The sequence below is a fragment of the Mesoplodon mirus genome, assembly GCF_964341445.2.
Source record: "Mesoplodon mirus genome assembly, chromosome: 8".
Classification (NCBI taxonomy): Eukaryota; Metazoa; Chordata; class Mammalia; order Artiodactyla; family Ziphiidae; genus Mesoplodon; species Mesoplodon mirus.
In genome coordinates this window covers 48,161,849-48,176,794 of record NC_138984.1, presented here as the reverse complement: position 1 = coordinate 48,176,794, position 14,946 = coordinate 48,161,849, and the positions used below count along the sequence as shown (strand labels likewise).

General features: G+C 40.1%; 1 protein-coding gene across 2 annotated transcripts in view; it reads left to right on the top strand.

Moving 5' to 3' along the window:
• The first annotated feature begins 8,369 nt into the window (after positions 1–8,369).
• ITGAV (integrin subunit alpha V) overlaps positions 8,370–14,946 on the top strand; it is an 86,433-nt gene continuing 79,856 nt past the window's right edge. For both annotated transcript variants that reach the window (XM_082631096.1, XM_082631095.1), the window contains exon 1: positions 8,370–8,875. In XM_082631096.1, coding sequence (XP_082487222.1) covers positions 8,691–8,875 — 185 coding nt within the window. In that variant the 5' untranslated portion in view covers positions 8,370–8,690. The remainder of the gene's footprint in view (positions 8,876–14,946) is intronic.

The following is a 14,946-nucleotide window of genomic DNA, read 5'->3' as shown; positions in this document are numbered from 1 at the left end:
CTAAACTCTGTGTCTTAGTTATCTATTGCTGAGTAACAAATGTATTGGCTCAAAGCAGCAAATATTTATTATCTCACAGTTTCTGTGGGTTAGTAATTATACCACAGTTTAGATGGATAGTTTCTGGCTCAGGGTCTCTCTTCAGGTTAGATGTTGGCAGGGGCTGCTAGCATCTGAAGGATTTGACTGGGAAGAAGGAGCCACTTTGAAGGTGACTCACTCACATGGCTGTTGGGAAGAGGCCTCAGGTTCTTACCATGTGGTCTTCTCCATAGGGCAACTTGTAAGTTCCCACCACAAGGCATCTGGTTTCCCATCTGGAAGAGCAAAAGGACACCGTTTATGACCTAGTCGACAAAGTTGCACGGTCACTTTTTTTTTATCCTATTCATTGAAAACAATTCACAAGATTCAGACCACACTCAAGGGATGGGGTATTAGGCTCCACCTCCTGAAGGGAACATACTTTAACATCGCCACCCTTGTTTTGCTCTGTAAAATGGGGTAAAATTACCCACATGCAGTAATCGTATTGTTATGAAGAGGTGTAATCCATATAAAACATTTTAATACAGCACTTGGCAAGTTGTGAAATATGTCCCTTAATTGTTAGCTAACTTACTTGAGTATTTGCCTAATTAAACTGTAGGTTCCTGGCAGGGGGGTTCATGTCTGTTTTGTTTTGGTAATTCAAGCTCCAATTGCAGTGTTGGGCATATAGAGGGCACTTAATAATAAATATTTGATGAATAAATGAATGATTAACTAGTCTTTAATAAGACTAGTTAAGTGGAATGTTTCTGAAAGTGGAAAGAAAATGCAATAGTCATGTGAATGAATTTATGTTTTATTTGTGTTAAAAATCAGATTTTCACAGCTGTTTATATAATAGAACATGAAAAAGTGCATACTAACGTAGTGTGTACTGTTACATAATTTTAATATTATTCACTAATATAAAATGCTATTGTAGCGGGAGTTCCCTGGCAGTCCAGTGGCTAAGACTTGGTGCTTTCACTGCCGTGGGCCCAGGTTCGATCCCTGGTTGGGGAACTAAGATCCCACAAGCTGTGTGGTGTGGCCAAAAAAAACATTAAAAAATTAAAAACAAAAAATGCTATTGTAGGATTACCTTCTTATGTGTTTGATATTAAAGTTTCTTCTGCAAAATTGTGTTATGTAGACATATGTCTAGCTATGTCTTTTAGTGACATGGAGATGATTTTTTTTTCGTTATTTTGGAGATAATTTTTAATAAGAAAATAACAATCATTTAGATGACATTACTAAACAATAGTAGGATTAAATCATGTATCTAAGGAAAAGAATTTCAGGACCTATACATACATATGTATTATACAAATACTGTGTTTTGTCATTAATGACACATCTTTTTGCCATTTTTTCCAAGAAATAAACATATGCGTGACTTTGTAGACTTTATTTTTTAAAGATCTTCTGATTATGAGTGTTTAAATTTATCATAAATCTGATGGAAAAAAGAATTAGAGGTTTTGAGAATTCCCTGGCGGGCCTTGGTTCAATCCCTGGTCGGGGAACCAAGATCCCACAAGCTGCATGGCACAGCCCCCCAAAAAAGCAAAAAAAGAATTAGAGGTTTTGGTTTATAATCTCCATTAAAGTAAGGCTACATTTATACTAAATGTTTAGTAGGAAGAAAGCATTAGCAATCATCTATCAAGGGCCAAAAACATTTAAACTTATACCACGATTCCTTCTATGACTCATGACATTAAAAAAAATGGTGATTTATTAAAAATTCTATGGTTTTTATGTGTTATTTTTTAAAAATATGTTTGCTAATTCTGAATATTCTACAAACACTTTGCTCTCTATATCTAAGCCTCTAATTTGACTTTCCAATGATTGAAGAGTAGCAGACAGCATTACCCTCTTCCACACATGGATTTTTTTTCTTGTATTATATGTGCTGTCCTGAGAAGTGTGATCTATTTCTCAGCACACATCAGAGTACACATCAACACTTTAAGCCTTAAAAAAAAAATTAAATCCCCTTAAGTAGTTATAATGTAAGAGGAGTCTGTAATATTTAATTAGTTTAAATGGAATAATATGCATGATCTTCCTTTTACATTTTTACATGTTGATCATTTGAAGGGAAATTCTGAAAACCATCAGGCGTGTCCTTGGAGTAAAGAATGCCTATCATGAAAGTAAAGTGGTTTTTCACAAAGAGATGCAGAGAACTCCAAGAGTGCACAGGACGTTTCTTGCTATTCATGATTAATTTTTGTCTCCTTCATAAGCTCCATATCCTAATTCCAAACTGCAACAAGGAATGAAAAACAGCTACTCTTCTAGATGCAGTTAGTAGCTTAATCCCATTTCCTTGCTACTTATACAATGAATCTATTAGATATCCTTGGACTTTCCTACTTCTTGAAAAGTACATCATTCATTCATTTATGCAAGATTATTTATTGACTTATTACCTTCGTGTGTTCAATTTAAGGTCACAATTCCTTTTTTATTCACACTTCATTCATTTATCCTTCAACAAATACTTCTTGGTTTCTTTCTATTCAATAAGAACTGTGCTGGGCACTGGGCATTTAATGATGGGTAAGGTCAGCACAGTCATTGCAATTTTATTTGTCAAGTATACCTCAATAAAGCTGGGGGGAAAAAGATCAACATGTCTGCTTCTCCCACGGAATTTACAGACAAAATTCATCAACAGGTTCTTTGTGATTTTTTGAAATATAAATTCAGCACCGTATTCAATGTTACAGAAGAATATATAAATTATGAAAACATAGCTATTTTTAAGGAACTGATCATTTCACTAGGAAGAATCTAAGATGCCTGAATATATCAAGAATTAATATTAAATAGAATTATATTCAAATACTGTCAAAAATACCAGGAAATTAACACAGGAATAATTAAATGCTAAGTTGTGAGTGGATTAGACTTGGAAATACAAGCCATTTTAAAGAAAAGGGAGACAATGAAGCCATGTAAAGCTCCCTGGAGAAGTCTTGCGCTGAATGCTGAAGTTTGGGTGGAACTGCGGTAGGAGAGCAGGTGAAAGAATGATATTCCAGGGTGAGGAAAACAGAACCTCAGGAACAGAGGCACAGAGCAAGGGGTGAGTGTGGCATATTTATAAGACTGGAGGAGATCTGCACAGGTGCGCACCGACCGTACTGGTGCCGAAGCTTCCTGCCCAAAGTTCTCTGCTCCCTTCAGGCACAGAACAAGAGCTTGTTCTGTCCACAGGCATGAAAGTTACCTGTTTTGTGATTTCGATTTTGGTGCTTTGAATCTCAGTTTTCTAGGATATCTTCTATCATAGGTTATTCAAACCCTGAAAGTTGTTTGAGAACGGACTCTTAAGGCAATAGAACCAGGAAAAAGGTGCTCAATAAATATGCATTTTCAGGAGGAAATATGGCTGGATATTTTATTTTAATTTAATTTAATTTAATTTTAATTTATTTTATTTATTTTTGCTGTGTTGGGTCTTCGTTTCTGTGCGAGGGCTTTCTCTAGTTGTGGCAAGCGGGGGCCACTCTTCATCGCGGTGCGTGGGCCTCTCACTATTGGGGCCTCTCTTGTTGCGGAGCACAGGCTCCAGACGTGCAGGCTCAGCAGTTGTGGCTCACGGGCCTAGTTGCTCCGTGGCATGTGGGATCCTCCCAGACCAGGGCTCGAACCCGTGTCCCCTGCATTAGCAGGCAGATTCTCAACCACTGCGCCACCAGGGAAGCCCCCTGGCTGGATATTTTAAATCTAAGTTTGAATCTAATAGAAACCATATGCTTTATGTATAGTTTCTTAATCCATTCACTAACTTTCTCTTCACACTTGAGATTATGTAGTGATGTCATTATTCTCAATTTTGGCATTCATACATGTACATTCTTAGGATTTTTATACACAAGTAATCAATATGGTCTTTTCAGTTTGACCTTTAAGTCCCATGATATTAAAAAGATGAAAATTTAAAAACCAGATTGTATAAGTGAGATGAATAAACTAAATGCATGTTGGAGAGAAAAGAAATATATAGATGGTGAAATGTTACCTATTAATCAGGCCAGATCTTAATCTTTTGACAATACATATTTTCTTTGGCTTACCAACATACTCAGTCATGAGTGGAAAAAATCCAAAGAAATTTCCTGTATAGCAAATATTTCTATTAAGCAATAGTCCATTTAAGTTAAATCCATTAAAAAAAAAAGAGTTTAGAGGAGAGCTGCATTTTTGTTTTTGAAACTTCGAAAGATTAGTTATCCATGTCTTGTTCTTTAAACAAGGGAATGAAGATATTTCCGCATTTTTCCCAGCATTTATCTCAAACTTCTCAAGTTTGTAACTAAGTTTTCCTAGTACATGGAAAAAGTGTTCTAAATGCCACAAATAATTGATTTCCTACTGTTATGAAAATATAAATATATTACTTATAGATGAGGATGAGAAACAATTCTCCTCCTTGATATTCATGGATGTGAGCCAATTTCTCCTTAGTGGACATCATTATTCTGCCTAGTGTGGGGGAAGGAGATTTGAATGAGACCAGATGACTTTGTACCATGGGGGCTGTCAACAGCCACCCTAGTTACTCTGGGGAGGTCACTGAGGCCCCAGGTTCTCAGGGGTGGGGAGGACCTTGGAGATCATCACCAGTGCCCTTCCTTGACCACAAGGATATGGAGGTCAGAAGACGTGAAGAGATTAGAGGATGGAATATACATACAAAATTGTCTCTTCTCTTTCGTATTAACATCACAAAAAATTCACTTAACAACTATTTTCTTCATAATAAAACTTTAATAGATTAAGACGATTTCTAGTCTTTACTACCATTGTTCAGTTACTCTTTTATAATTTCTTCTTAGATAAGCCTTGCCAAGTTAGTGATGAATACAACCAATAATAAAGTTTGATTAAAATATTTTCTTGGTAAACATGCTACAGCATGGATTAAGGGTAAAGATAATTTAAGTAAACTTTCAGATCACTTTGAATATATTACTCTTTTATCTTTGTTATCCTTGTATTGTTATATTGTGTATCTTTATACCGTAAGAGGCAACTTAGTGCTAATGGGTGTGAGCTTGGAGTCTGACCATCATGCATTCAAAATCTGCCTCTGCCACACTACCTTTGTGACCTTGGAAAAATTATTCGATCTAGTAGAGAATCAGTTTCTTCATCTTTAAATTGGGCATATTAATAGTAACTACCTAACAAATGACTTAATATATACACAAAATACTTAGCACAGTTCCCAGTACATAATGAATATACTTAATAAAAATGTTAGTTATTATTGTCTCTGAACAATGGAATTAATTCCATTGCTGTGCTCAGTGTTGAGCTCAGAGGATACAAAAGCAAAGGCATGGTTCCTGATAGAAGGCTTCCTAGAGGACATGATGATGCCTGATAAACATCTTGAAAGAGGAGTAAGAAATAGCCAGGTAGAGGGCATTGTGTAGGTTTGTATGTGGCAGAAGGATGAAGGCTGATTGAGGGGGAGGGCTAATGTTTTCTAGGAAGATAGAGACCTGTGAACAGAGATGGCATTCTGGGGACACTGTAAATAAATAATTTAATATGTAATTGATTTAATATGGCTAAAAGTACTTTGTGACGTGGGGAGTGGTAAGGGCATGACAATGAGTAAGATCATGCTGGGGATGTGTCGGATGAGAAATGCAGTGAATCAAACACAGACACCAGGACAACCCTAACACTGAAGGAGTAGATTAGGAAACAAAGCCCAGAAAGGAGACAAGTTTTCTGCCTTCCTTCTCTTCTCTTCCACACACCCAAGGGTTGGCTGGGGATCTTTTGTGACACAGAGAGGAAAAGGCAGCTCTCTGTAGGGTACATAGAAGTAGAAATATAATGTTGTACCCATGAAACTTATATAATGTAATAAACCAATGTTATCTCAATAAAAGTAAATATAAAAAAGAAAGGCAGTACTGGGGGTGATGTGGCCAAGTAAATCTCCCTAATAAATAGCTGGGAGAGGAGAGGCAAGCGAGAGTTGGACAAAAAAGCAATGCAACAAACACTGTAGGGTCTGTTGGGTTTAGTGGATTAAGGGCTCTAGAGAAATGGAGAGTGGAAAAAGGGGATTTCAGAAGGGTTTCTGTGGATTATGAACTGAATCCTCCTTGGTGTTAGCTGAAAAATAAAAATTTGAAATTCCTCTTAAATTATTTTATGGTAACTAGACTGAGCTCCTTTGATAAGAAAACTGAGGCACATAATGATTGGAGTCATTTGCCTAGGGTCACATAACTAATTGAACTCAGGCATTTGAATTTATAGAAATCAGTAGAATCAAGATTTTAATCATAGGATAAAGCAGTAGGGGGTAAAATTCAAAGTCAAAATCCTTTTACTATTTACTATTTTATTTTCTCTGTAAAAAAGTGATTATACTTAATGTCAATATATTATATAGCTGTCTGAAATTGGAAAATTGTTATAATGTAGTTTAAAGAGGGCCATGGGAATGGGGGAGGGGCACAGGTTTTCATCTGTAGCATAAAATACACTCTTTCCCTCTCCTATGCATAGAGTACCCAGCACATTGTGGATTCTGAATAAGCGCTGGCTGAATTGACATGTACTGTAATAAACTCCCTCAATTTGCAAGGTGCTGGATAGATGACTGCTCAAGCCTGACTACTCTGTTACAAAAATGCCTGCATTTACAACCCTGGGTGCCTTAAGATACTGGCTTATCCTGGTTCACAGTCTCCTCATAGAAATGTGGTCCTCATTCACTCAAGTTTCAGGGGGCACATGCATGTTGCCATGGCTTTGGCTTTTTCCTTTTCCTGGTTTTCTCATTTCTTCCCTCCACTCCTCTGGTCTGTTGGACCTCTATCCTGGATCAGATGTTGAGGAGTGAGAGGGCTTACTGGGTCCAGCCAGCGTTCAAACACTCTTCTGCCCTCCCTATCTGGGTGGATTTCCAAGGGGATTGGTTCTCAGGCTTTTAAGGCATAAATGACCCTTTGGGTTTGTGTGCACATACCCGTGGCCTCTCCGTGTACCACAGAACATGGTGAGGACAAAGGTACACTTGTATTTATGTGTAAGTATTTGTGTAGGATTGCCTGTCTCACATGGTAATTTCCTTTAGGCAAGTGCTGGACCATATCTTGTAAAACATGCCTGAGGTTTTGCTGCATATCTTTTAGTCACATTTAAAAATCAAAATATATGATGCAATGAAGTACTATATATTCAAATTAGAGGCTTCAATTTACATACATATCCCTTCACAGGATTAAACTCAATTAATGTGCATTGTAACTGAGTGTTAATAGTTACATTCGAAATTACTGTTCTAATACTTGTAAGTTTTTAAGATCCAAAAAGTGCCATTTATACTGTTTTGTTCACCAAATTCTTTAGCACGTGATACACAATATGGGGAAGTCACTTCTGTGGGCAAAGTTTACTCATCATTTCATCTCCATTCATTCATTCAACATTTTAATGATTGCTTACTGTCTGCCCAGCAAGGTGCTAGCACTTGTGAATATAAAGGAAAAGATCAAGGTTCCTTCCTCAGTCCCGCTGGCGGGAGCCTGGTAGGCGTGGAAAACACCAGCAGCAAGCAAGCCCCAAGGGACCCCAAGGTGCATATTCCTTCTTCCAACCCTAGAATCGTATTTCTACCCAAATGTCCTAAATCAACCAGTTAGTTATCCGAATCATGCGACTTCCTCTAATAAACTAGGAATAAGGTTTCGATTAATCTGATGTGCTTTAAAACGATTTCTGCTGATTCTTTGCCTTGCCCATCCTTTCGTGGACGGCTGAAGTTCAGCTTTAATACAACTTGCCTGGAAGAGGCTGTGCTAGCATTCTGAAAGTTTATAATTAAGTTCAGTGTTTGCGTGTGGGCTAGAGTGGGGAGGAAAACGACCATAATTATAGAGTTTCGGTTGTGAGTGCCTGCCAGGCTTTTAAGTAGCAGAAACACGAGAAACGGATAACGCTTTCCTCACTTTTAAATAAAAGTCGCACAGGAGTTGCCGGCGGCATTCGGGTGCCCTTGGCGCTCTGTTGGACGCGGGCGGGTTGGAACGTTTGAGCATCTCCCCCCACCCCGCCACCTCCCTCCTCCCGGTCCTGGGCCTGAGGCCCTAGTCCAGGAGTGCTCCCAGAGGGCTCTGAGGGTCTGGGGCCTCGGTCCAGGAGCTCCGTTCTTGGGACAGGAGGCGACAGCGCGCACGGAAGTGCGCTTGACTTGCCCCAGGCCGAGGCCGACTCTCCTCCCCCACTTCCTCCTGCGCTTTGGCTCAGCCTCCGGGGCGGCTCCTCCTCCTGCTTTGCCTCCTCCCACTGGCCGCGGCAGCGCTCTGGCTGGGGGTGCGGCGCCCAGCCCTGTAGTCCCGAGCCCGAGGCGCGGCGCTGAGCGGCCGAGCGAGAGAGAGACGAGGGGCCGCCCGCGCTGCTGTCCCCGCCCCGCGCGCCCTGCGCCCCACTTCCCGGGCGGCTGCTTGGGAGCTCAGCCCTCCTGCCTCCCCCGGCGCTGTCCGGGACTCGCCGGGAAGCGAGCAGCTGGCAAGTTTCGGCGCGCGCAGGCGGCGGGCCGCGGGCACCGTGCGCTGCGGGCGGGGTGGCCGCGTCTCCGGGCTCGGCGCCCCGCGCGCACTTCGGCGATGGCTTCCTTGCCGCGGCGGCGGCTGCGCCTTCGCCCCCGCCGCCTCCTGCTCCTTCTCCCCGGATTCCTGCTGCCTCTTTGCGGCGCCTTCAATCTAGATGTGGACAGTCCTGCGGAATACTCTGGCCCCGAGGGAAGTTACTTCGGCTTCGCGGTTGATTTCTTCGTGCCCAGCGCGTCTTCGTAAGTGGCCGCACTTGGAAGGGGAGTCGGCCCCCTCCCCCATCGCGCGCACCCACCCTGCGATTTCCCACAGGGAGAGATCTCTGCAAGAGATCCCGGTGCCTTTCTATACGTTCCCTCTAACCCTCCCTCCCCCCACTGGGCGATTTAGGGTCTGGGGGGATGAAATGCTTGGGGGAGGTGAACCCGCGCGCCTCCCACCACCCAGTTCCGCCTTCTCCTTTCCTCAGAGGGAGCGCTTTGAAGCAGACCTGTGCTTGAAATTAGGGGAAAGTGGGAAACCAACAAAGGCTGGTCTGGCTGGACACCGCGCCGCCTTTGCCGGTGTCCGGGACTTGGTCAATTTCATTCCCGAACTTCTTTTTCTCCCGTACCAGAGACTCCCTGGAGTCTTTTTGGTTTTTGGCTTCACAGACTTAAACACCCGTGTTTTTCGCTCTCCCTAAACAAGCCCTCCCCCATTCTTTACGCCTCTCAGTCTGATTCTGTTTCTCCTCATCTCCTTTTCCAGACATTCTGATGACTAAAATGACCATTCTGTCGTAGTAAATTCATTGTGTCTTATCTCTGAGACTGTCAAACCTTTGCACATTTGAGGGTGAACAGATGAATTGGATGTGTCATCTGTTCTTTTTATACTGATTCATTATTTAGGTCATTGTTCAGAAAGAACAAGCATGTTTGCTGAGTTTTCACTCACTAAAGGTCATTTGAATACTGTAGTATTTAAGAATTCAGTTATGTTTCAAATTGCCAGCGTTTCGCGTTGCACGTTGCACAGGATTTGGAACAGAGTTATTGTCATTATTGGATTAAAAGTTGTCTCTGACCTTACCGAACGCTGACGTCATTCTCACCACACCACCCCCTTTTTTAGCGTTAGGAATACTGATTTAATGTGTTCCCTGGATGTCTTCTGATGTTTAAATCTTGTTTCCAAGAGGGAGAACTGTTCTTAGAGTTCTTTCTAAGCTCTTAGAAATTGTAACAACGTATTTTTGTTTTTAATTTTTTTCTATACTTTAAAGTATTGTTTTTTGGGGGGGAGGGGGAGGATAATTTTAATGGTCAGTACTTTTTAGTACTATTTTTCCTATTCATACATGCCTAATTTGAGGATAATCTAAATATTTTTCCATGACTGTTAAAACATTCGGCAGGATGTATGCCTTTATAGTGCAGAGGATTTTAGTTGCTTCCAAGGGTACTCTTTCGGATTTAATTTCTACAGAAATTGTAATAATTTTGAAAATATATATTGTCTTTTGTCAAGAGTTGGTACTTAGAGTAGCCAGAGTAGCACTTAAATACTTCCAAGTTGATGGAGTGGTTTGCAAATGTTGCTCTTAATTCGGTGGCAACCCTCTGAGTTCTGTAGTGTAAAGATACATGACAAAATGATAAACTTTAAGTGTTTTTACTGTGGAAAATGCAGTAATACTGAGCTGTTAGCATGAGATATTTCCTATTTTTGGTTGCGAGGCTGGATGGCTAATTTGTGATTAGTCATTGTGGTTGTTGAATATACTATGACCTCACAGGTTTGTTTACATGACCTCCCACGTGGGCCTTTAATGGTAAGGTAAAATTGAACTTGGTTTGGTGTCATATAACATTTTGAAACTTTATTCAGTGACTTTGTTACTGATACACTAGTGAGGTCTAGGTATAGCCTAAGATAAAAAATATAAATCAACTTTGAGATTAAAAAACCCCGAAATATATGTAAACAAAGGTTTCTACTTCTGAGCTTTTCAGATTTAACAAAGATTAATACAAACTTATGCTTAATTTTGTAAAAGGGTACTTTTAAAGTTAACAAGCATTGGAATCCAGGGTGCATGGGGATGCCATTTACAATATTACCAGCTGCATTTATTGTTGTTGTTTGGTGTGATAATAAACTTCTAAAGGGAAAAAAAATTCACATAATAGAAAAGTGCTAATTAAAGTTTCCTTTCTTCGGAAGGAAGAGTGCCTGCATTAATGAGGAAGCAAGAGTAATGAGGTCTCCTGCTGCTTCCGGTTTCTATAGGTGTCTAAATACCTCTGGCAAGCTATAGAACTGTTTTCTGTCTCATTTTTCTTGTTACAGAAAATTGTTATTGAATTATCTCCATATTGTTGTGAAAACGAATGAATCAATGTTAATTAAAAAGAAGGAAAAAGAAAGTACTAAGCAAAAATATTAAGGTGACTCCACAATAAAATTCCTCCAGAAATGAGTCTTAGGTTTGAAGTGAAAAGTCACAAAAATTATGATTTGAAAAATATAGAAAACAAACATGGTTACCAAAGAAGAAAAGTGGGGGGGGGGATAAATTAGGATTTGGAGATTAGAAGATACAAACTACTATATATAAAATAAATAAACAACAAGGATTTACTGTATAGCACAGGAAACTATATTCAATATCCTGTAATAAGCTATAATGGAAAAGAATATGAAAAAGAACATATATATGTATATGAATATGTATGTATAACTGAATCACTTTGCTGTACACCAGAAACTAACACAACACTGTAAATTAGCTATACTTAAAAAAGGAAAAAAATTGTGAAAAATAAAACATTAGCACTCCCTATTATTTTTCCTGTATGAATTAATTTATGGTGACTATATTGCCAAACTTACATAAAATTTAAATACTGTATACAGGCAAAGAAGTAAAGGCATGTTTTTCTTGTGGAGAATAATTGGAGAAATTAAAAATTACACCCTAGGCTTAGTTATAACAATGATATCTTACATTGCTTGACCTATTTTATAATTTACAAAGCACTTTTACTTGTGATATCTCATTTTACTCTACACCACAGACCATCAGGGGAAATAGGGAAGCAGATAAATTCACTCTTACAGAACAGGAAACTGAGGCCAGAAGAGTTTGCAGCCTTTAGTTGTTTGAGTGGGATGGTGTGGGGTAAGGGAAAAGATGGGAACAAAGCGCAGAGGAAATGAAATTCAAATTCCGTTTAATTTTTGTATTCAGATTTTAAAATTTTAAGAAGAAAATGAATAATTTTCTTACTCTTAAGATATGTTATACAGTTCTCATTTTACGTATATATTTATTTTAAAATAATGCTATAGTGAGCAGCACTGGATTACAAGGCTTGCTTTTTCCCCTGTTAAACACTATTGGAGCCTTATTTACAGTTACTTCATGTCATATGACCCCAAAGACAAGGTGTGGGTGAGTGTGCCCTGGTCTCAGAAGGTCCCACAGAACATACAATGGTTCTCAATCCTAACTTCCTATTTGCAACACTTGGAGAGCTTTTAAAACGATACTGCTGCCCTGGCTTCATCTTCGATCTAAAAGTAGAGCTCTAACTTTATATTCAACAGCCTGTGGATCATTTCTTCTTGACCAGCCTGTCTTACCTCAATTTGACAAAAAATGAACTCTTTCACCAAGTGATGTCAGTTGTACCTCTGTTTCTATTAATGGTACCATCATTTTCTCTGTCGCCCTGGAAATAATTTCATATTCCTCCCTCTCATTTTCTATTTTTCTTTGTCTCTCCTACTGGACACCCCTAATATTAGTCAGTGATTAGTCACCAGGCAGAAGGTCCTAGAAATTCTTCCTTGTTAATGTTTCTTTTTTTTTTTAAATTAATTTATTTATTATTTATTTTTGGCTGCATTGGGGCTTTGTTGCTGGGTGCAGCTTTCTCTAGTTGCAGAGAGCGGGGGCTACTCTTCGTTGCGGTGCGCAGGCTTCTCATTGCAGTGGCTTCTCTTGTTGCGGAGCACGGGCTCTAGGCACGCGGGCTTCAGTAGTTGTGGCTCGAGGGCTCTAGAGCACAGGCTCAGTAGTTGTGGCGCATGGGCTTAGTTGCTCCGCGGCATGTGGGATCTTCCTGGACCGGGGCTCGAACCTGTATCCCCTGCACTGGCAGGCAGATTCTTAACCACTGTGCCACCAGGGAAGCCCTTGTTAATGTTTCTTGCATCCATCTCTGCTTTCCACTTGTAGTTTGACCAGTCGTTACAAGCGTAGTCTGTGGCACTCAGGTCATCACCCCTCTGCCCATCATTTAGCTCTCAGACCTGCAAAACGTCTTACATGTTTCTAATTGTTTTATCTTTCTGAAGCATCTTTTGATCCTGGTATTCTGCTGCTAAAATTTCCTCGAAAATGTTCTCATGTCCAGAGATAAAGTCCAAACTGCTTAAACTGGATGAAGGCCCCTTTCAGTCTGTCCCGGTCTGCATCTACTTTTAAAAGCTTATGTCCCGTTTCTCTCTTCACCTTTGTAACTATCTTCACAACCCTTTACAAGGCAACACCAGCTTATTTTACTGTGGCTCTGGCTATATTGGTTCTTCTTTCTTTTTTTTAAAAAATTTATTTATTTATTTTTGCCTGCGTTGGGTCTTCCTTGCTACACGCGGGCTTTCTCAAGTTGTGGAGAACGGGGGCTTCTCTTAGTTGCACTGCTGGGTGGTGGCTTCTCTTGTTGTGGAGCACGGGGTCTAGGCACATGGGCTTCGGTAGTTGTGGCTTGTGGGCTCAGTAGTTGTGGCTCGGGGGCTCTAGAGTGCAGGCTCAGTAGTTGTGGTGCACGGGCTTAGTTGCTCTGCGGCATGTGGGATCTTCCCGGACCAGCGATCGAACCCGTGTCCCCTGCATTGGCAGGCGGATTCTTAACCACTGCACCACCAGGGAAGCCCCTCGTTCTTTTTTCTTATCATAAATAATATATATGCATAGATTCTATCATCATTATATATTTAGAAGGCAAATCCTAGGTTGATTTCTCCTGCTTAAGGCCCAAGGTTTATAGGATATTATACAAGAGAAGGGAAAATGTATAGGATTTATAGTTAATGCATCTGTTTTACATCACATAAATGTTGACTGTAGCTTTTGTTTTTTAGTGAAAGGTAAATGAGACGAATTATAGCTCTTAAGTAATATTCAGTAACATGTTTCTTTCTATGTACGTATATGATAATTTTTCAGAATTTCCTTTTGGTGAAGCCTCACTGGTCAGCCAGAGTCAGCCAAAATATATTAACCATGCTTTATCTTGGAAAAGTCAGTGCTGAAAGCAGCCAAATAACTTAGTTCATTTGGAGAGTTTAAAAAATGTACTTGTCATTGTTTGGCTGGTTGTCTCTCCTTGGTAGTCAAGGTCATGTTCCCTGAAGCAGCTGCCCTTAAAGTACACTTTGGTTGAAAGTGCATCCGAAGGGCATCCTCCTGGTTGGCTTTTTGAGTCCTCTTGTCTCTCCCATCCTCTTCCCCCTCCTCCCCCTCTCCCTTACCACCTCCCCTTTCTTCTCTCCTTCCCCCTCCCTTGCCCTTGCTCCTCTACCTCTCCTCCCTCCATCATTCTGTTCCTCCCTCTCTCCCTTCTCCCCCACTTTCCCTCCCTCCCTCTTTCTTCTTCTCTTACCCCCCTCTTCCCCCAAACACACGTTGCTACTCTTTATCTTTCAGAATTTCTTGGCATGATATTAATGGCTTGCTCATATATGTAAACCTTAATTTTAAAGTCATTTAATGAAAATGATTCGAATCATTTAAAAAGAATGGTGAGGATGGGGATCCTGATATTGTTCTTGGGCAAACTTTTTGGAAGGGAGATGGATTCTGTCAGGAGGAAGTTGCAAGCATATGAAACTAAGTTGCTCAGCTTCAGATTTTTGCTGCGTCCCAGAGAAATCTCTGTCAGCCTCAGCTAACTCTGTGTATCTTCCCCAACTCTCCACCATTGTCAGGAAATGTTGCAAGCCAACTATTACCTATCCTTTTTTTTTTTCTTCTTTTTTTTCTTTCTTGAGAGCTTGCGTTTGGGTTAATTAATGGCCCTTGAAAACAGATTTTAACTTTTATTCCTACTTTATTAAGGAGTATTTTATTGTTTTTAGTTCTGCTGTCATCATCTAGTATTTTTATGATGCGTTCACATTTTCTAAGTTTACTTTTATCTATACTATCCACATTCAGAAATTTTCTTTTTTAAGTAATTATAGTGGGCATTGTTATTTCCATTCAATAGAACAGGAAACTGAGGCTCAGAGATTTTATGTGACTTTCTCAATTGATTTA